Source organism: Dipodomys merriami, unplaced genomic scaffold, assembly GCF_024711535.1.
Source record: "Dipodomys merriami isolate MVZ:Mamm:240054 unplaced genomic scaffold, mDipMer1.0.p SCAF_325, whole genome shotgun sequence".
NCBI lineage: Eukaryota > Metazoa > Chordata > Mammalia > Rodentia > Heteromyidae > Dipodomys > Dipodomys merriami.
In genome coordinates, this window is record NW_027204771.1 from 930808 (window position 1) to 951541 (window position 20734).

General features: G+C 51.5%; 2 protein-coding genes across 8 annotated transcripts in view; both read left to right on the forward strand.

Annotated features, from left to right (window-relative positions):
• Nucleotides 1-2553, forward strand: part of Golga4 (golgin A4) — a 79307-nt gene extending 76754 nt beyond the window's left edge. For all 7 annotated transcript variants that reach the window (XM_070042412.1, XM_070042411.1, XM_070042413.1 and 4 more), the window contains one exon: nt 1904-2553. In XM_070042412.1, coding sequence (XP_069898513.1) covers nt 1904-1927 — 24 coding nt within the window. In that variant the 3' untranslated portion in view covers nt 1928-2553. The remainder of the gene's footprint in view (nt 1-1903) is intronic.
• Nucleotides 2554-7003: 4450 nt separating this feature from the next.
• Itga9 (integrin subunit alpha 9) overlaps nt 7004-20734 on the forward strand; it is a 93595-nt gene continuing 79864 nt past the window's right edge. The window contains exons 1-4 of the mRNA XM_070042418.1: nt 7004-7294; nt 14121-14248; nt 14832-14938; nt 15398-15521. Coding sequence (XP_069898519.1) covers nt 7107-7294; nt 14121-14248; nt 14832-14938; nt 15398-15521 — 547 coding nt within the window. The 5' untranslated portion in view covers nt 7004-7106. The remainder of the gene's footprint in view (nt 7295-14120; nt 14249-14831; nt 14939-15397; nt 15522-20734) is intronic.

Genomic DNA, 20734 nt, shown 5'->3' on the forward strand with positions numbered 1-20734 from the left:
TAGAGTCAAGACTAGTTGAAATAATGAAAGCAAAAATAAATGGAAGCCAGGCACTGGTGGCTCATGCCTGTCATCTTAGCTACTCAGAAGGGTGAGATCTGAGGATCATGTTTCAAAGCCAGCCTGGGCAGGAAAGTCTGTGAGACTCTTATCTCCAATAAACTACTAGAAAACCAGAAGTGGTACTGTGGCTCAAGTGGTAGAGCACTTGCCTTAAGCTGAAGAGCTGAGGAACAGCGCCCAGGCCCAGAGTTCAAGCCCCATGACCGACAAAAAAAAAAAAAGTAAATGGAGTTTTATTACATCCTAGATCATACACAACACAAGGTAACACATTTAATCTGAGGATTTTCAGCAGCCTACTTTAATTGAACGTGGTTGTTTCTGATTAGCACATTATTATTGTGAAATTATACCTAAAATCTTTCATACAATTGACTGTTTTCTTATCTGAACCCCTTCCTCTTATTTCCACATATGATTTGTGATATTGTTATTAACATGATTTAGTTTCCTTGTAAACGTTTAGGGTTTACCTTTAATTACCAGTTGAATGACCACCAGTAGGGATGAACTATACTTAACATATATCATTTAACTGTCCTAAGTGATTAAAACTATTGACTTGAAAAAAACTATTCTTTATATTGTGTACAGTACAATAGCTGAGGATACAACAAACAGTTTTGTTAGGTCGTTTTTATTGTAAATATATGAAAATCCTGAAAAAATTAATCCTGTATCTAACCCATGGCCTAAATATTTTCCTTTATCATATAATACATAATTTCAAATAAATGATATTTATCTCTAGAAATGCCAATTATATAGCATTTCTATTCATTGAATGTTTGCTCAATTCCCCCCCCACACACACCTTTTTTTTGGTTGTTGGTGGTGGTGGTGGTGGTGGGGCTTGAACTCTGGGCTTGGGTGCTGTCCCTATGCTCTTCAGCTCAAGGTGAGCACTCTACCAGTTGAGCCACAGCGCCACTTCCGGTTTTCTAGTAGTTTACTGGAGATATGAGTCTCATGGACTTTCCTGCCCGGGCTGGCTTTGAACCGAGATCCTCAGATCTCAGCCTCCTGAGTAGCTAGGATTACAGGCGTGAGCCACCAGCGCCCAGCTCATGAATTTTTGTTTATGCCAATAACTCAAGCTAAAATTTCAAAATAAAAAGTGACAAAAGGACAGTTGGATATAGCAACATAAGCTAGTTTTTTAACAATAATTTGCCATAAGGCGTACTTCATGAATAGTGGAATCAATATGGGTTATTTATCAGTTGAGAAGACTTACCATATTTTTCCTTTCCACTGAATATATACTCAGAGTTTGTCTCTTTTATACGGCCTTACTTGGCAATTCAAACCTCATATTTGATAGGACCACCAGCCTTGAGCATTCTAATATAAAGAACTTCCTTAGACTTTGGCTTTTGTTCTTCAGCATTTGCAGTGTTTTGGAAGAACTTTATTAATTCCAGCAGAGCTTGAGTTTTCACGTCGGAGTTGAGGATAAAAGTTCAAGGCCAGCCCAGGCAGAAAACCAGAAGTGGAGCTGTGGCTCCAGTGGTAGAGAGCCAGCCTTAAGCAAAAGAGAAACTCAAGGACAGTGCCCAGGCCCTGAGTTTGAGCCCCAGGACTGGTGGGCATGTGTACACACACACACACACACACAACTGTCAGTTTGAATCATTTAAGAACACTAATTTCTAGAGGATTCTGCTAGGATTTCATATTCATTTCTACTTCTCTGCTACCAGATCATAGAATGTAATTTTATTTCGGACTTGGAGGAAAGAAAATTTCAAAAAACTTGATCTTAAAATGCAAGTGTGTATGTTCCTGTGTTTATTTTCCTTCTGCCCCTTCATTTTCTTTTTTATTATACTTTCTTCAGTCATGGCTCCGGTCTTCGTCTTGAAGGAGCGTGGAACAATGCTGCTGACCGCTGCCCTGCAGTCAGGAGGGAGGCCCTGCCCTGCGCATAGCTAAGCACAGACGATGGCCCGGCCCCAGACCCAGCGCGGCTGCCTCCAGAGACCCCTCCTCCCTCCCCTCCCCTCCAGTGGAGAAATGGTGATTAGGGATTTTTCTTTTCCTTCAGTTTTCTCTTGGGAAGAATTTTATATTTAAAACAGTTTGGATAACCTCACCTACTCCTCTTAACAATGTCCCTTCCCCATTCTTTTTGACCCTCTTCTCCCTTTTAAAGAAATGCTTGCCTTTCTTATTTATTTTAGGGTGATTTTTTTTCCTTTCTAAAAATTTGTGCAATATGTTTTGAGGTAAAACAGTAATTTTTTCAGATAAATTAGAGAGTTTTATTATTACCCAGATTTTTTGAATATTTGCTAAAGATTTAATTCTTTAAGCTATCACACAGATGTCCCAAATGGCAGTACCTCATTGTTTACTGAGCTTTTGTACTTATATTTTTCAGAGGAAAGAATACTATTGTAAATTATAAATAGTCAATAAATAACTATTGTATGCAAATCTATAACTGTTGGCAATGACATCTGGGAAGAAGAGATAAATAAAGTTTATTTCCTGTATTACATGTATTACTGTGTTTCTTTCAAGGTTGACATGTATTTCAAAATGGGTAAAAATTTATTTTTTCACTTGAGTTACTGTGAGAACCGTCAGGATAGCAAAATGCTGAGCATTGGGAAAGTTTTCTTTGTGGGTTCAAAATTATGTGACCAAGTTAGAAAAAGTATAGAGAGTAGAAATGCCTCTTCTCTCCATACTAGACCATACTTTTTTAAAACTCTGGGTGGGCCTAAGCACTGTCCCTAAGTTTTTGTGCTCAATGCTGGCACTTTACCATTTGAGCCACAGCACCGCTTCCAGCTTGTTTTGGTTAATCAGAGATAAGAATCTCAGGGACTTTCCTGCCTGGGCTGGCTTTGAACCATGGTCCTCAGATCTCAGCCTCCTGTGTAGCTAGGATGATAGGCGTGAGCCACCAAAACCCAACTTACTTTGATTCTTTTTCACCTTGAGGAGAGAAATTTCTGGACATGAAGACATGGGAATTACTCAGAGGGGTTCATACGGCCTTCCTCCAAAGCCTTGGGTTGTGGTCTAACCTTTGCCTCAAAATGGAGCCCTGGCCATACGCAGTCTAGAGGGCAGGGAGGGCTGTCCCAGGGGTGCAGGCGTGCCCATAGCTGTTCTCCAAAGGAAGGACAGTCTTGCCGGTCGCTGGCGGCTCGTGCCTATCATTCCAGCCACTCCAGAGGTGAGGAAGGCAGGTGGAGCCAGCAGCCCTGTGTGATCTCCCTTTAACACAACCCAAACCCAGGACATGGGTCCACACAGGAAACTACAGGGTATTGTTGGATCTGCCCCCCCCCACACACACACCCAGAGCTGTGGCCTGAACTGCCCAAGTGAGCAGTAATCCCTGTAATCCCAGCTACTCAGGAGGCTGAGATCTGAGAATCGAGGTTCAAAGCCAGCCTGAGCAGGAAAGCCCGTGAGACTCTTATCTCCAATGAACCACAGAAAACTGGAAGTGGTGCAGTGCCTCAAGGGGTAGAATGTTGGCTTTGAGCAAAACCACTCAGGGAAGCGCCCAGGCCCTGAGTTCAAGCCCCTGGACCAGCGGAGACTTTAGGTAACTGGATGGGCCCCTCATGGCCTGGAGCACTGGAAATAGCACTGACAGGCCCCATTTCTCCTCCGATCCAACAGAAGCCCTAGATTCCCATACACCCACTGAAATCTCATCCCAGAGTGGGTTCTGAGTCTGAAAATGCAGATCATTTGAAGGAGAAAACCTTGTCAGCAACAAAATGGGGAACTAGTTCAGGATTTCGTTCTATTTTGTTTCATTTTGTTTGCTTTGTCGGGCTTGAATTCCTGTTTCTGAGCTTTTTCACTCAAGTCTAGCACTCTACCACTTGAACCACAGCTCCACTTCCAGCTTTTTGCCGGTTCCCTGGAGAGTCTTGTGGAATTTCCTGCACGGCCCCCAGCTGGCTTTGAGCCAAGATCTCAGATCTCAGCCTCTGCAGTAGCTAAGATTTTACAGTGTGAGCCACTGGCTCTTGGATGTATTTTGTTTGTTTCATTTGCTTGTTTGCTCCATTCTTGCTGGCTGTTTTCTGTTACTTGTTCTTTTTCTCAGTACTCTCATCTCCCTCTTTCCTTATCCTAAAAACTCTACTGATATGCAACTCCTGACAGCTAGTACTCTACCACTTGAGTCACAGTGCCACTTCCAGTTTTCTGTGGTTTATTGAAGAGATTCATGGACTTTCCTGCCTGGGCTGGCTTTGAACTGCAATCCTCAGATCTCAGCCTCCTGAGTAGCTGGGATGACAGGTGTGAGCCACCGGCCCCCAAGCAGTTTGTTGAGTCTTCAGTTTTCCAACTCCCTGGGTAGTTCCTTGACAAAGATTTTTTTCTCCCATTCTGCAGATTTTCTCCTCAAACCACACAACTGTTTCTTCTGCTGTGTTAGCTTAGTCTGATGCAGCCCCATTTGTCAATCTTTGTTCTTCTTTGCTGAGCTATTAAGATTCTACTCAGGAAGTTATTGCCTAGGCCAGTGTGTTCCAGTGCCTTCCCTATTATTTCCTGAAGTCATTTTAAGGTTTCCGGTCTTGTATTAAGATGGTGGATACATGATGAATAAATGTTAGTGCAGACAGAGCGATAACCCATCGTTCCCATGTTCGACCCGTGAGTCTTCATTTCCCCAGCACCACTGATTGAAGAGGTTTTCTCCTCTTCCGTGTTTTTTTGGAAAACCTTTGTCAAAAAGTGATGCTCTGAAACCAGGCGTGTTGGCTCATGCCTGTCAGCCCAGCCACTCAGGAGGCTGAGATCTGTGAGTTGGGTTTCAAAGCCAGCCTGGGCAGGCCGATTCACAGACAGCTTATGGAGATCTGGTATGGGTGAAGAAAAGTACCTGGGCTGTTATCTTTTAGGATGATGCATATTACTGGAGAGACACTATTTCGGAGGATGAAAGCAAGGGACAGAAGTCTTGGTCCCATGGGATCTAAGCCAAGCCTTCGGGAACTCACAGGTGGCTCATGGGCAGAATCTAAGGAAGGGAGACCATCCTATGGGCCCACAGTGAGCTCTAAGGTCTGACAATGGTCAGAATCCAAGCCAGGGACTGGGTATAGTTTGCAACATAGCTAGGGTGGAAAAGCCAAGCACCAGCAGCTCACACCTGTCATCCCAGCTACTCAGGGGGCTGAGATCTGAGGATGGAGGCTGGAAGCCAGCTTGAGCAGAAAAGTCCATGAGACTCTTCTCTCCAATAAACTACTCAGAAAAAGCTTGAAGTGGAGCTGTAGCTCAAGTGATAGAGCACCAGCCTTCAGAAAAAGAAGCTCAGGTATAGCACCTGGGCCCTGAGTTCAAGCCCAGGACTGGCACCAAAAAAAAAAAACTCCACTTTAGAATCGAATTATAAACTATCTACTGGATTGGAAGATTCGATCTTGGGACTGTAGTTCTGCTTTTAAATTAGATCTGGGCTGTTTTCATCTTTAATTTGTGGTACTTTGTGTTTTCCCTTTTTATATTTTACATTATAAGTCAGGTAAAGAATACTTTTTCCTTTTTTCTTTCTTTCTTTTTTCTTTTTGTCGGTTGTGGGGCTTGAACTCAGGGCCTGGGCCCTGTCCCTCAGCTCTTCAGCTCAAGGCAAGCGCTCTACCACTTGAGCCACTGTGCCACTCCTGGTGTTATGGAATGGTTATTTATGGATAAGAGTCTCGCGGACTTTCCTGCCCAGGCTGGCTTCCAAACATGATCCTCAGATCTCAGCCTCCTGAGTAGCTGGGATGACAGCGGGAGCCACTGGCTCCCGGCTTGAATACATGTTCCTTTTGGACCATGTCCCCCTTCCCTCCTGGGTTTTCCTCCCGTCCCCACCCACAAGGTGGGTGATTCTCCCATCGCATCCCGTGAGGACTAAGGCTGCCTCTGCTCACCCTGGGGTGTATTTATGCATTTATCATCTATCCTGTCTGATGCGATGTATTGATCTATTCTGTGGGCTGTGATGTGTTTACCATCTATTCTGTGATGTGATGTATTTATGCATTTATCTGTTCTGTCTGATGTATTTATGTATCTATTCTGTCTGATGTGATGTATTTAATTATCATCTGTTCTGTGATGTATTTATGGTTTATTCTGTGGGCTGTGATGTATTTACCATCTAATCTGTCTGATGTGATGTGATGTATGATTTATCATCCCTTCTGTGGGCTGCGGGCTCCTCTGCGCAACCCGGGCGCTCCGCCGCTCTGACCACGGCTCCGCTCCTGTTTTGCGCGGTCGCGTGGAGATCACGTGTCATGAGGGTTTCTGACCAGGCTGGTTTTGAACTACGGTCCTGGGATGATGGGCGCGAGCTTCATACGGGGTATAATGAGCGGGGCCTAGACCCCAGCCTCAGTCCAGGGAGCGCGCGCAGCCCCGCGTCCCGGTCACCCGGTCACCCCGGCCCGGCGCCGACCCCAGCGCCACCCAGGACCCGCCGCGCTCCGGCGGAAGCTCCGTGCAGGCCGGATGCAGTCCATGCGGATGGCAGCTTCCAGAAGCTTCCGGCACTCCAGGGAGGGCGTTCAGGGGTCCCGGGGAGGGGGCGGGGGCGCGGCGGGCGCGCGGGGCGCAGTGGTAGACCGCGCGGCCGCCAGGAGCCGCTGCAGCGCCGCCAGCCCGCCCCGGCCTCCGCCTCCCCCGGCCCCGCCCCGCGGTCCCTCGGCCCCGCCCCCATCTGGCCCCGCCCCCTAGAAGCCCCGCCCTGGCGCCCGGCTTCGCCCCGCGGTTCCACCCACCCCAGCCCCGCCTCGCCTCCCGGCCCCGCCCCGGGGACTCCGGCCCCTCTCCTGCCCCACAGTCCCTAGGCCCCGCCCCTCCGCCAGGCCCCGCCCCGCGGTCCCCAGGCCCCGCCCCTCCGCCCGTCCCGCCCCGCGGGCGGCCCCAGCCCGGGAGGCGGCCGCGGGCCGGCGGTCGATCGCGGTGGGCGGCCTCGCCGGGAGGCCGGGACGCGAGGAGGCGGAGGCCGGTGCGGCGGAGGCCGGGACGCGAGGAGGCGGAGGCCGGTGCGGAGGCCGCGGAGGATGCGCGGACCCCGGCGGCGGGGCGGCCCCCGCGCGCTGCCCGTGCTGCTCCTGGCTCTGCTGGCCGCGGGGCCGCGCGCCGCCGCCGCCTTCAGCCTGGACCCCGGCCGCCCCGTGCGCTTCCAGGGCCCGCGCGGCGCCTTCTTCGGCTACGCGGTGCTGCAGCACCGGCACGACGGCTCGCGCTGGTGAGCACGGGGCCGGGCGGGGCGGGACCACGAACTACCCGCACCCCGACCGGGACCCGGGACCCCGACCCGCATCCCAAACTGCCCCGGACCCGGTACCCCCGGCTCGCACCCAGGCCCGCACCCCGGCCCGGCCCCCCGACCTGCCCCATACCGCACCCCGACCAGGACCCGGTCCCCCCCAGGCCGCCATCCGCCCCGCGGGTCCCCGGAGTCAGGCCGCTCCTCGTCCCGCTCAGCGCGGCCGGAGCAAGGCGGGGGGCGGAGGGTCTGTCCCCGCAACCCGCGTCCCGAACCCGGGCCCCGCCGGCCCCCGCGTGGCCCGAACGCCCGCCCCGGGGCGGCAGTTCGGGGTTCGGGGCTCGGGGTCCGGGTAGAGGCGCCCCGGCGCCCCGCGCCGTCGGCTCCGCTTCCTGAATGGCGGGCGCGGGACGCGGAGACGCGGGCTGGGGGCCGGGGGCTGAGGCGCCGGGGGGGGGGGATGACCGGGCCGCGGGGTCCCCGGGGGCCTCGGGGGCCTCCCGAGCCGCGCGGCGGGGTCAGGCCGCCCCTCCAACAGCCCTGGCAGATGTGGAACAAACCCAGGCCGGCGGGGCCCCGCCCTCCCCGTCCACCGCAGCCAGCGCCCGTGTCCCCCTCAGAACCCTGGTGCCCAGGCAGACGGACAGACACTGGACTGACAGACACCGGGCAGACAGACAGACACTGGACAGACACCGGACAGACAGACCCCGGGCAGACAGACACTGGACAGACACCGGACAGACAGACACCGGGTAGACAGACAGACATTGGACAGACAGACACCAGGCAGACAGACACCGGACAGACAGACACCAGGCAGACAGACACTGGACAGACACCTGACAGACAGACACCGGGCAGACAGACAAACACTGGACAGACACCGGACAGACACTGGACAGACACCGGACAGACAGACACCGGGCAGACAGACAGACACCAGGCAGACAGACACCGGACAGACACCAGGCAGACAGACACTGGATAGACACCGGACAGACAGACACCGGGCAGACAGACAGACATCGGACAGACAGACACCGGACAGACACCAGGCAGATGGGCACACACCAGGCAGACAGACAGCGGACAGACACTGGGCAGATGGACACACACCATGCAGACAGACACCGGGCAGACAGACAGCGGGCAGACCGACAGACACCCGGCAGACAGACAGACATCGGACAGACAGATACCAGACAACATCAGGCAGACACGAGACAGATGGACACACACCAGGCAGACAGACACCAGGCAGACAGACAGCGGGCAGACAGACACCAGACAGACAGACATCAGACAGACACTGGGCAGATGGACACACACCATGCAGACAGACAGCGGGCAGACAGACAGACACCGGGCAGGCAGACACCGGGCAGACCAGAGGTGGAGGAGGCAGCCGGCTTCTTCCTGCAGGAAGAGGCCGTGAAAGCTCTCAGAGAGGTGTCAGGAAACATCTCACCCCCCACCCTGGCTGTGAACAACTGCACAGCAAGGACAGTTCTGGGGTGCCGTCCAGGGCATGGCCATTGGCCAGATGAATTAAATGAATTAAAATGCCCGGCACTGGTGCTCACACCTGTCATCCCAGCTACTCAGGAGGCTGAGACTTGAGGATCACGGTTCAAAGCCAACCTGGGCAGGAAAGTCCCTGAGACTCGGATCTCCAATAAACCACCAGATAGCTGAAATTGAGACATGCCACTCAAGAGGTAGAAGAAAAAGGGTTAGGACAGCTCCCAGGCCCTGAATTCAACTCCAGTACTGGCACAGGGAAGGGAAAGGGAGAAGGAAGGAGGGAAGGAAAGGAGAGAGGGAGGGAAGGAAGGAAGGAAGGAAAGGACAGAAGGAAAGGAACAAGGAGGGAAGGAATAAAGGCTCAAGGGAGGGAGGGAAACTTTGAAGGAAAAAATTAGGCTCAGCTCTGAGCCTATCTGAGTATAAGAACCAGTACTTAAGCCGGGCACCAGTGGCACACGTCTGTAATCCTAGCTACTCAGGAGGCTGAGATCTGAGGATCACGGTTCAAAGCCAGCCCCAGCAGGAAAAGCTATGAGACTCTCATCTCCCACCAGAAAACCGGAAGTGGCACTATGGACTCAAGTGGTAGAGTGCTTGTCTTGAGCTGAAGAGCTGAGGGACAGTGCCCAGGCCCAGAGTTCAAGCCCCACAAAAACAACTGACAAAAGAAAAAAAGAAAAGGCACTAATACTTAAATAATGCTCAAAAAAAAAATCCCAGTGGATTCGAGAAGCTGTCTTTTCATTGAAAAAAAAATCAAACAAAACGTAGGAATGCCTTCCAAGCTGAGGGGTAGAGAGTCAAAGATGGAAACATCACCCCCAAATCTACTTGTGTGAGAAACTGTGGAGGAAAATCACGGCTTTCAGCTTTGTGTGTTGGGCTTAATGGAAGATACCTTATGATGAAAATAGAACCAGTTGAGGTGAGGGGCTGGGAAAGACTAGGGAGAGGACAACAGGTAGACAGTGGTCGAGATGCACTGGTGGCTGATCCCTTGTAAAACTGCTTCATTGAGCATAATACATACTGTACTTAATAACATCGCAAATTGTATTTATTTATTTGGGTCTGGTCGTGGGGCCTGAATTCTGGGCCTGGGCGCTGTCCCTCAGCTCTTCAGCTCAAGGCTAGCGCTCTACCCCTTGAGCCACAGTGCCACTTCCAGCTTTTTTCTGTTTGTTTATGTGGTACTGAGGAATCGAACCCAGGGCCTCATGCATGCAAGGCAAGCGCTCTACCACTGAGCCACCTTCCCAGCCCCCATAAATTGTATTTATAAAATGTAGTTATATATAATATATAATATGTATATGCTTACATATGTGCGAGTCCTGGAGCCTGAACTCAGGGCCTGGGTGCTGTCGCTGAGCTTGCTTTGCTCCAGGCTGGGGCTCTGCTGCTTAAGCCACATTTCAGATTCTGATGTTTGGGGTGGTTTCTTGGATGAGCATCCTGCTGGTTTTGAGGTGTGTTGTTATTAGCCCTGATGCTGACAATCCTGGTGAGGAGACGCAGGCGTGTGGGGTGGCACCTGGTTGGGCTTGGGCCCCTTCTCCAGCCCCTCCCCTGGGACAGTGTGGTGTCATTGATGGCTAGGCTTCTAATCACTTCCACGTGGACAATTCCGCTCCCCATCCCAGTCCCCTGTATCCTCTATTTCCCCCCCACACAAACCTGCACTTCCTGCCCCTGCTCCACCTCATTCAGGGCTGGTTGGGAAACTGAGATTTGACTTTCCAAGTAGAATTTCCTGGAAATGGTGGCCTCGGGCTTCAGGCCATCCTCCCTCACCCTGCTCTCTGCCTTCTCCAGTGTTTGGGGAGGGGACAGGCCACGTCCTAGCACCCCATTCCAAGGGACCACAGAGATTTACTAGATTGTTCCATTGAGGACCTTAAGGGTACTGTTTCCTGAGCTACTGCTGAATACAATGTGGGAAAGAGACAGCTATCTTGCCCAAGAGAACCTTCTAGAACAAGAAGACAGACTCCTCTTAGCCAGTCATTAACAACCCTGACAGCTGGGCACAGAAGCTCACGCCTGTCATCCCAGCTCCTCAGGAGGCCGAGACCTGAGGATCATGGTTCAAAGACAGCCCGGGCAGGAGCATCCGTCAGATTGATCTCCAAGGAACCAGCAAGAAGCTGGAATTGGAGGTGTGGCTCAAGTGGTAGAGCGCCAACCTTGAGCAAAAAGCTAAAGAACTGGGTGAGGTTGAGTCAGGCCCAGTACTGTACACACACACACACACACACACACACACACACACACACACACACACACACACACACACACACACACACACACACGGAGCTGACCCAGACACACAACCCCGAGCGCTCTGCCCGCCGCCACCTCCTGAAGAGGCTCTGCCCATGCTGTGAGCTGTGGAGATCTGAGCTGTCAGTTCGCTTGGTGGACTTGGCGCCGACCCAGGCCTCATAGATCATCTCATCTTTACCTTCCTTCCCGCCAGGAGTTTTAGGAAATGAAAATAAAAGTAAGTCCAAGCTTAAGAAAGAAACTAAACTCTTAGAAACCACAGACTCACTGGGTCCCTGATAATTGTTTATGTGGGTGTGCTGGTCCTGGGACTTGAACTTGGAGTCTAGGGTGCTGTCCTCAGCTTTTTCCTTGAGTCCAAGCAAGAAAATCTCACTGTGTGTGGGTATCTAGAATTCTGTGTTATGTGTCCTATCCCGGTGCCTTTCAGATCTAATGTCTGCTCGTCAGGGAGCTGTATCTCTCTGAGCCTGGCTTATCTTGCTCAACATGACTTGTTCTAGGTCCAGCCATTTCCCTACAAACGACGTAATTTTATTCTTCCTAATGATTGTGGAAAATTCCATTGTGTGGAGGTACCATGTGTTTTGGATCCACTCATGGGTTGTGGGCATCTGGACTGTTTCTGTGCCATGGCGGTGGTGCACAGTGCGGCAGTGAACATGGTTGCGCAGGTATCTTCATGGTTTCCTGGCCTTCCGGGTGAAGCCCAGGGGTGGTGTGGCCGGGTTGCGGCGAAGGTCTGCTTGTCATTTTCTGGCAACCATCCCGAGGAGGTGCACAAGTTCACGGCCCCCCCAGCATGCAGTACAGCTCCTCTCCCCCACTTCCCCGCTGGCATTGTCAGAATTCCCAAGATTGGCCAGTCTAGCTGGGGTGAAATGGGATCTCAGTTGTTCTGACTTGCATTTCCTCCACGGCCAGGGGTGATGAGCATTTCCTCATGCGATTCTTTGCCATTCTCACCTCTTCTTCTGACAAGTCTCTCTGTGGCTCCCTTGCCCATGGTAGTGGCTAGCTCACACTGGATAGATAGCCCACACTCAGTCCAGGCCAGCAAGTGCCCATGCACACACTTGGCCCCGGCTAGCTGAAAGGGGCTGAGAAGGTTAGACTCTTCAGGACAACGTGAGTGTTGGAGGGGCAGGCTCCCACAGATGCTCTGATCTTGTTTATGGGTTTGCAGTTGCTCAGGTAGCAGGAGTGTGGCTGGTGGCTTCTACCTGTGCAGAAACTTTGCTTCCTATTCTTTTAGCCAAGAAAGAATCGAGTCTGGGTACCTTGGCCTTTTTAAAACTTTCCCTGCTTTGGACCTTCTTTGCATTAATGAAATCAGATATTGAGTTAGCTTTTGTCTCTGGCATCTTGTTTGCCCAACAGTGTATTCGTGAGATTCATCTCTGTGCTGTCGGTTGAATGTTGCTTTTCCATTGCTGGAGAGTATGCAGTTGCATGATTTACAAACCCACTGTGGCATTCATAGGCCTCTGGGTTTTCTCTTATTTGGGGCTTTTCATACTCCAATGTGAAGCTTTTTCTGTCTATCTACATTGGATGTATTCCTGGAAGTGGAATTAGTGCGTGCAGAATTGACACATATTCAACTTCATTAGAAACTCATGCCGGGTGCTAGTGACTCATGCCTGTCATCCCAGCTACTCAGGAGGCCAAGATCTGCAAGATCACGGTTCAAAGCCAGCCTGGCTGGGAAAGTCCTGTGGGACTCTTATCTCTGATGAACCACCAGAAAACCAGAAGTCGTGCTGTGGCTCAAGTGGTTAAGCACTAGCCTTGATCATAAAGAGCAGGGACAGTGTCCAGGCCCTGAGCTCAAATCCCATGATGGACAAAAACAAAAACAAAAAAGCCCACAACTAGTTTTCCAAAGTAGATTTATCAGCGTGCACTCCCCATCAGCAGAGCATGAAGGCTCTAGTTTTCTCCTTTCTTACACTTGGCCTTTTCCATCTTTCTGGTTTTAGCTATCTAGTAATTATGGAGTGCTGTCTTATTGGAACTTATTTGGTAACTAATAAATGCTCCATGCATTTATTGGCTATTTGACTATCTTCTTTCATAAGGTATCTGTTCAAAATTTTAGTTCACGAACCTATTGCTCTATATTTTTTTTCTTATTAGTTTGTAGTTACAGATTCAGGGCAAGAACATTTACTGGACTTTTCTTCTTTGTTTATTTTTGGTGCCAGTTCTGGGACTTGAGTTTGATCCTCAGACTTCAGCCTCCTGAGTAGCTTGGATTACATGTGTGAGCCACCAGCACCCGGCTCTTTGGCTAGTGTTTTACCTGCTGTGAGCTGTCCTTGAAGCTGTGTGGGGAAGAGGGTTGCTGGGGTGGAACCCTCATGCATGCCAGGCGGGTACTTCACCATTGAGCTAGACTTCAGCCTCCGCCCTTCGTCAAGCTTTGATGCGCCTGGACCATATCTAACATGCTAGCTGTTGTTATAAATATGCTCTCCAAGAGCTAAGAACCACTGAAGTCACTGCAATGAACAGGAAAATAAAGAATCATCTCAGCAAGGCAAAATGTACTTCTGCAGAAGGGTGCGGCCATCAGCCAGAAATGTGTCAAGCAAGCAAACAGAGCAGGTTATCTGCTCCCCTATTTATACAGCAGACCCCCTCTATCTACTCCAATTGGTTGAGCTCAGAACCACAATCTGCTTGCGATTGGCTGGTTGGAATAGGGTGAGATGTATTTATATAGGTTATCCCTAATGTCACAGGCCCCGCCCCTCTACTCCAATTGGCTGAGCTCAGGTTTACAATCTGTTCCCAATTGGCTGATTTGAAGAGGGTCAAATACGTTCATATTCGGTGATTTTGAAAGAAGATTAATAGTGCATAGGAAATCCCAAAATACACCAGAACAAGCTGAGGTGATGATAACAATAGCCATGATAATAGTCATAAGAATAAATGGTATCCCAACACACCTGTGACCCAATGCCTCTGCTCTCACCCGCAGGGTCCTCGTGGGTGCCCCGAAGGCCGACTCCAAGTACAGCACCTCCGTGAAGGCTCCTGGGGCGGTGTTCAAGTGCCGCATTCACACCAACCCTGACCGCAGGTGCACCGAGCTGGACATGGCTCGAGGTGGGCCTGGCCAGCCGGGCTGACAGTGGCATCCGCTCCTTTGCTTTGCTCTTCTTCCTCGTGTCGGGTGGAGGAGGGTGGACTCATGGTTTCTCGCCAGCCCCCCCACTCCATGCTCCTCCCTCCCTCCACAAATATGTGTCCAGGCCCCCTCCCCGCCTGTCAAGGGCCGGGGTGCAGCCATGAGCAGAGCTCATAAGGACTGGGTCACTCTGGAGAAGATGAGGTTGGTGCTGTGGCTCAGACCTGTTGTCCTAGCTGCTCAGGAGGCTGAGATCTGAGGATCTCAGTTCAAAGCCAGCCTGGGCAGGAAAGCCAGTGAGACTCTGATCATGAGCTGTACTTCAAATGGTAGAGGGCTAGTCTTGAGCAAAAAAAAGCTCCAGGACAGTGCCCGGGCCCTGAGTTTAAGCCCCAGGACAGACACCTGCATACCACACACAAAAACACAAAACAGGCTAAAAATTTAGGAGCATCTGCAGTGATGGGGTTGATTGATGTTTTTGTCCTTAGTTCCTCACTGCCTTACAGGTAACAGGAGAGAGCTCACTCCTCACCTGTGACCTTTCTATGTTTTCTGCAGGGAGGATTCGGGGCGCACCTTGTGGAAAGACATGTCGGGAAGACAGAGATGAAGAGTGGATGGGCGTGAGCCTGGCCCGGCAGCCCAAGGCAGACGGCTCTGTGCTGGTAAGGCATGCTGTGGATACGCGGGGCAGCGGGCACCCAGAAAACAGTGATGGTCCAATAGGAAATGTTCCCGGGGCCCAGGTATCTCTTCTATGCTACTGCTTAGATGACTTACCTCTTAGTGTTTGTTATTTATTTTACTTCACTTTATTATTTTTTTTTTATTCCTGCCAATCCTGGGACTTGATCTCAGGGCCTGGGTGCCATCTTTGAGCTTTGGTGCTTAAGGCTGGTGCTCTGTCACTTGAACCACAGCTCCCATTTCCAGCATTCTTTTGATGATTGATTGGAGACAAGAGCCTCATGGACTTTCCTACCCGGCTGGCTTTGAACCATGTTCCACCAATCTCAGCCTCCTGAGTTACTGGGATGACAGGCGTGAGCCATGCCAAAGCCCTGCTAGGTACTGCAGCTGCTGTGGTTGAACGTTCCTGACTTATCCTCTCTCTGTCCTTCTAGGCCTGCGCCCATCGCTGGAAAAACATCTATTATGAGACCGACCACATCCTGCCTCACGGGTTTTGCTACCTGATCCCACCCAACCTGCAGGCCAAAGGCAGGGTGCTGATCCCGTGCTACGAAGGTGAGGATAAGCAGGACCCCTCATCCTGGCTCGCCCCTTTACACCCAAACACCCACCCTCCCCTTCACAAGGCCACATGTTAATCACTAGGCAAACCTCACTCCACAGTTTTGCCAGTCCTGGGGCTTGAACTCAGGGCAGGGCACTGGCCCTGAGCTCTTTTTCACTCAAGGGGAGTGCTCTACCACTTGAGTCACAGTGCCACTTCCGGTTTTCTGGTGGTTCATTGGAGTTAAGAGTCTCACAGATTTTCCTGCCCGGGCTGGCCTTGAACCGTGATTCTCAGATCTCAGCCTCCTGAGTAGCTAGAATGAAAGGTGTGAACCATCGTACCTGGCCTTTTTTTTCTTTTTTAATTTATTTTTAAATGGCTTCTCAGGTTTATGTCTGGCTGGATGGGGGAGATGACTGGAATATACCCTGTTGGAACCAGGAAATTAAGAAGGAATAGGAAATGAAAAAATGAAGTTAGGACAGAACATGAAAATGGAGCCAGAGGTCAATGGCTCATGTCTGTCATCCCAGCTACTCAGGAGGCTGAGATCTGAGGATCATGGTTCAAAGCCAGCCCAGGCAGGAAAGTCTGTGAGACTCTTATCTCCAACGATCCACCAGAAAACTGGAAGTGGCGCCGTGGCTCCAGTGGTAGAGTGCTTGCCTTAAGTGAACAAGCTAAGGGACAGCACCCAACTCCTGAGTTCAAACTCTCCAACGTCATCACACGCGTGTGCGCATGCAGACACACACACACACACATACACAATTAGTTACTGTTAGCCAAGCCGTGGTATTTTAGGACTCCCAAAACAAATGAAGGCATGTGATAGAGCCGAAGCACAGATATTTCTTTTATCTCTGGCCCTTCAACCCACAGATGCAATGGCCCAGGCTTGGCAGGAACGGGACTGTCAGCAGGGCAGCTTTTTATTATGACCGAAAAGATCTCATGAGTATGGTACAAAGCCACAAAAAAATATTCCAGTCAGGGTGCTGTCAGAGACTCAATTAGGAGCCATTGTGGCCGGATAGCTGTCACCTCAGCTACTTAGGAGGCTGAGATCTGAGGGTCGCAGTTCAAAATCATCCCATGCAAGAAAGCCTCTGAGACACTCTTCAGTCACCCACCAAAAAGCTGTGGCTCAAGTGGTAGAGCACCAGCCTTGAGTGGAAAACCTCAGGACTAGCACCCAGGCCCTGAGTTCAAGTCCCAGTACTGGTACACACATGCATGCATGCTCTCTCTCCCCCCTCACACACACACACACATGATGCATGCTACAATCAATATTTAGCATTGTAACCATTTTTTTCCATCTGGGGCTCAAATGATAGAGCACCAGCCTCCAGTGCAAAAGCTAAGGGACAGTGCCAGGCTCTGGGGTTAAGCCCCAGTGCCCTCACACACTCCAATAATAATAATAATAAGCAACTAAAGCAAAACTGGAGTGGTAGACATGGCTCATGTGATTGAGCAGCAGCCTAGCAACTGAGTTCAAACCCAGTACTCCCTAAACCAGGAAAAGACTGGTTTTGAAAGATGGGGTTTTCTTGAATGTGTAGCAGGGGCAGAAGTCATCAGGAGGAACAGGCCTCATGAGTGTGTGTGTGTGTGTGTGTGTGTGTGTGTGTGTGTGTGTGTGTGACTTGCAATCAGGCCTGGGCACCGTCCCTGAGCGCTTGAGCCACAGCTCCGCTTGCAGTTTGTTTTCTTTCTCCCTGTGGGAGAGGCGACTTGGAGGGCCGGGCAGTGTCTCTGCGGGCCCCAGGGCTGGGGAAAGCTTCGCATCTGCATGCTGGAAGCCGGGAGGAAGCACCGGCCGCCAGACCCCACGCCTCTGTGTGTGGCTGGCAGGAAAGGCTTCCTGGGAACGCAGGAGCCGGGGTCATCGCCAGCCAGCCAGGGCTCCCTCCACCCTCTGCTTCCTGAGCCTCTTGGTAAAGGAAAGGGTGGGAGCTGGAATGCCCCCCTCCCTTCCCACGGCCTCCCGTGCAGGCAGGCTGCCCGTGCACAGGCCCAGGCAGGCAGACTCAAGTCTGTGCAAGCATGTGTGCGTGCATGTGCACACACGTGCACACACATTGAGGGCTTGGACTCAGGGCCTCCTGCCCACCCTTGGCTTTCTTATTCAAGGCTAGCACGCTACCACTTGAGCCACAGCTCCACTTTCTGTTTCTTACTGGTTCACAGACTTTCCTGCCCAGGCTGGTTTCGAACTTGAGATGCTCAGAGCTCAGCCTCCTGCCGCAGGTGCCTGACAGGTCTTCTGTGTGAATCAGGTTCTTAAAATCTTAGGGTGTTCACACAAATCAGCCCTGTGTGCATGCTCCCTGGGTGTCTGGGAGGGCTTGATTCTAGCATCTTCCATGGATACCAAGGTTGCTTGCATGTGTCAACTGTTTCCATAAGTTATGACATTTGTATATAACTGCTCATAGTCATTACCTCACCTCTGCATTAAAAATTCATTTATGTCGATCCTGGGGCTGGAACTCTGGGCCTGCGCACTGTCTCTGAGCTCTTTCACTCAAGGCTGGCACTCTGCCACTTGAGCCACAGCACTACTTCTGCTTTTCTAGTGATTCACTGGAGATCAGAGCCTCATGGACTGTCCTGCCTGGACTGGCCTTGAACTGTGATCCTCAGATCTCAACCTCTTGAGTAGGGTGACAGGGGTGAGCCACCAGAGCCCAGCTTGTTTTATGTATTATATGTATATATATATATATGTGTGTGTGTGTGTATATATATATATATATATACATATAATTTTTGCACACTCCCTTGCCCCTCAGCCATGGCGCAGGGTTTTGTTTCTGGTCTGCTTTCCAGGAGTTTCCCCCTTATAACCGACCGGCAGCAAGAATGGCTCACCCGCGAAGCAGAAGGAGAGTTTCACTGATGTTCTCTTTGGGATTTAGCGACTGATTAATGGCCAGTTACTGGAAAAACATTTCTAGGCGACTTAATGAGCCGAAAAGGGAATTACTTCGGATTTCCCCACGGCCTTTTCCCCTCTTCACCCCCGATGGACCCTCAGAGTGCAGGAAGTGGTCTTGTGTCCAGGCAGCTCCATTGTTCTTCTGTGTTATTTATTTTATGTTGTAAAAATGATGATGTTTGTTTTGTGTGTGTGTGGTTCTAGAAGCTTCCCAGAGCCCTGTGGTGGTTGGGAAGGTCATGGGTCATGGGCCGGGCTGGCCAGGAATGTGACTGCCATATGTAATTAATCTGAGTCCTCTTACCCTCGCTCTAACCTCCCCTTCAGTCTTGAAATGACAGTAAGCAGAGGGCTGTGTCTCTGGGTTCTGTGCAAGTAGCTCTCCTTGTGATAAGCCACAGAGATAAACACCAGTCTACTGGCTGTGTGACCCCAGACAAGCCACTTCACCTCTCTGGGCCTTGGTCTCTTGGCGTGTGGACACATGGGTAGGGGTTGCCAGACACTGGGGAGAATAGGAGGCTATGAAGCAGAGGCAAAGACCACCCTGGACATCCTAAAAAAACCGCCCTCTTCTTTGTCAGCTTAAAAGTAAAGCAGAAAGTCAGTTTGCTGTGGCTTGTGCCTGAGATCCTAGGTTGAGATCTGGGGATCAAAGCCAGCCTGGGTAGGAAAGTCTACGAGACTTATCTCCATGTCACCACCCCAAACCCAGAAGAGGTGTGGTGGCTCAAGTGGTAGAGCATCAGCCTTGAGTGGAAAAAAAGCCCAGGATAGTGCCCAGCCCTCAGCTCAGGCCCCAGCACGGGCACTAAAGACATTACATAATAAAAATCAAATTAAAAAATTAAAAACTCGAATGGACCAGCAGCAAGGGAATGTCCATAATTGCTTAATAGGAACTGGAGGATGGCGGGGAGCCCAGTACAGACAATAGGCTGTTTTCTTTCTTTTCCTTTTTGGTGCTGGTCCTACAGCTGGAACCCAGGGCCTGGGCACTGTCCCTGAGCTTTGTGCTCAAGGCTGGTGCTCTACCACTTGAGCCACAGTGCCACTTGTGGCTTTTGGTGGCTGACTGGGGAATCTCATGGGCTCTCCTGCCCAAGCTGGGCCACCCGCAGCCTCTCTCCTGGGGCTGCTTTATATAGGGTCCCTCGGCTCCTCCCTCTAACGGCATGCTCCTGGTCTGATTGGTCAAGAGGGTGGGCGCGGGATGTAGGGAGTCTTCTGGTTGGTTCCCCAGGGCCTACTCTACCTTGGGTCCCTTGGCTCCTCCCTCTGAGGGCCTGCTCTTGATCTGATTGGTCAAGGGGCGGGCAGACTTTTGATTGGTTCCTCCATCTCTATGTGAGGCTCCTGATTGGATGAGGGCGGGGGTGGCGGGGCCAGGCTGGTCTTGCTGAGTCAGAGCGGGCCCAGGACTGCGGTGTCCGGGCGGAGCGCAGCCTCGCGCTGGCCCCGTCCCAGTTGGGACCTAGGGCTGCGGTTCCTGTCACGGGGGAGGACACGACGACGCCGGGCCCACGGGGGTCTGGAAGAAGCCTGAGACCTTCCTTCTGGAACAGTCTCAGGTCTGGATGGCCCGTGATTGTGGTGTGTGGTGTGGTGTGTGGTGTGTGGCGGGTGTGTGGTGTGGTGTGTGGTGTGTGGCGGGTGTGCTGTGTGTGTGGCGTGTGTGTGGCGTGTGTGTGGTGTGTGGTGTGGTGTGTGGCGGGTGTGCTGTGTGTGTGGCGGGTGTGTGGTGTGTGTGTGACGGGTGTGCTGTGTGTGTGGCGGGTGTGTGGTGTGTGTGTGGTGTGGTGCATGTGGTGTGTGGTGAGTGTGTGGTGTGGTGCATGTGGTGTGTGGCGGGTGTGTGGCGTGTGTGGTGTGGCGTGCGGTGTGTGTGTGATGTGTGGCGGGTGTGCTGTGTGTGATGGGTATGTGGTGTGTGTGGTGAGTGTGTGGTGTGGTGCATGTGTTGTGTGGCGGGTGTGTGGTGTGTGTAACGGGTGTGTGGTGAGTGTGTGGTGTGGTGCATGTGGTGTGTGGCGAGTGTGTGGCGTGTGTGGTGTGGCATGCGGTGGGTGTGTGATGTGTGGCGGGTGTGCTGTGTGTGTGACGGGTGTGTGGTGTGTGTGGTGAGTGTGTGGTGTGGTGCATGTGTTGTGTGGCGGGTGTGTGTTGTGTGTGACGGGTGTGTGGTGAGTGTGTGGTGTGGTGCATGTGGTGTGTGGCGGGTGTGTGGCGTGTGTGGTGTGGCGTGCGGTGGGTGTGTGGTGTGTGGCGGGTGTG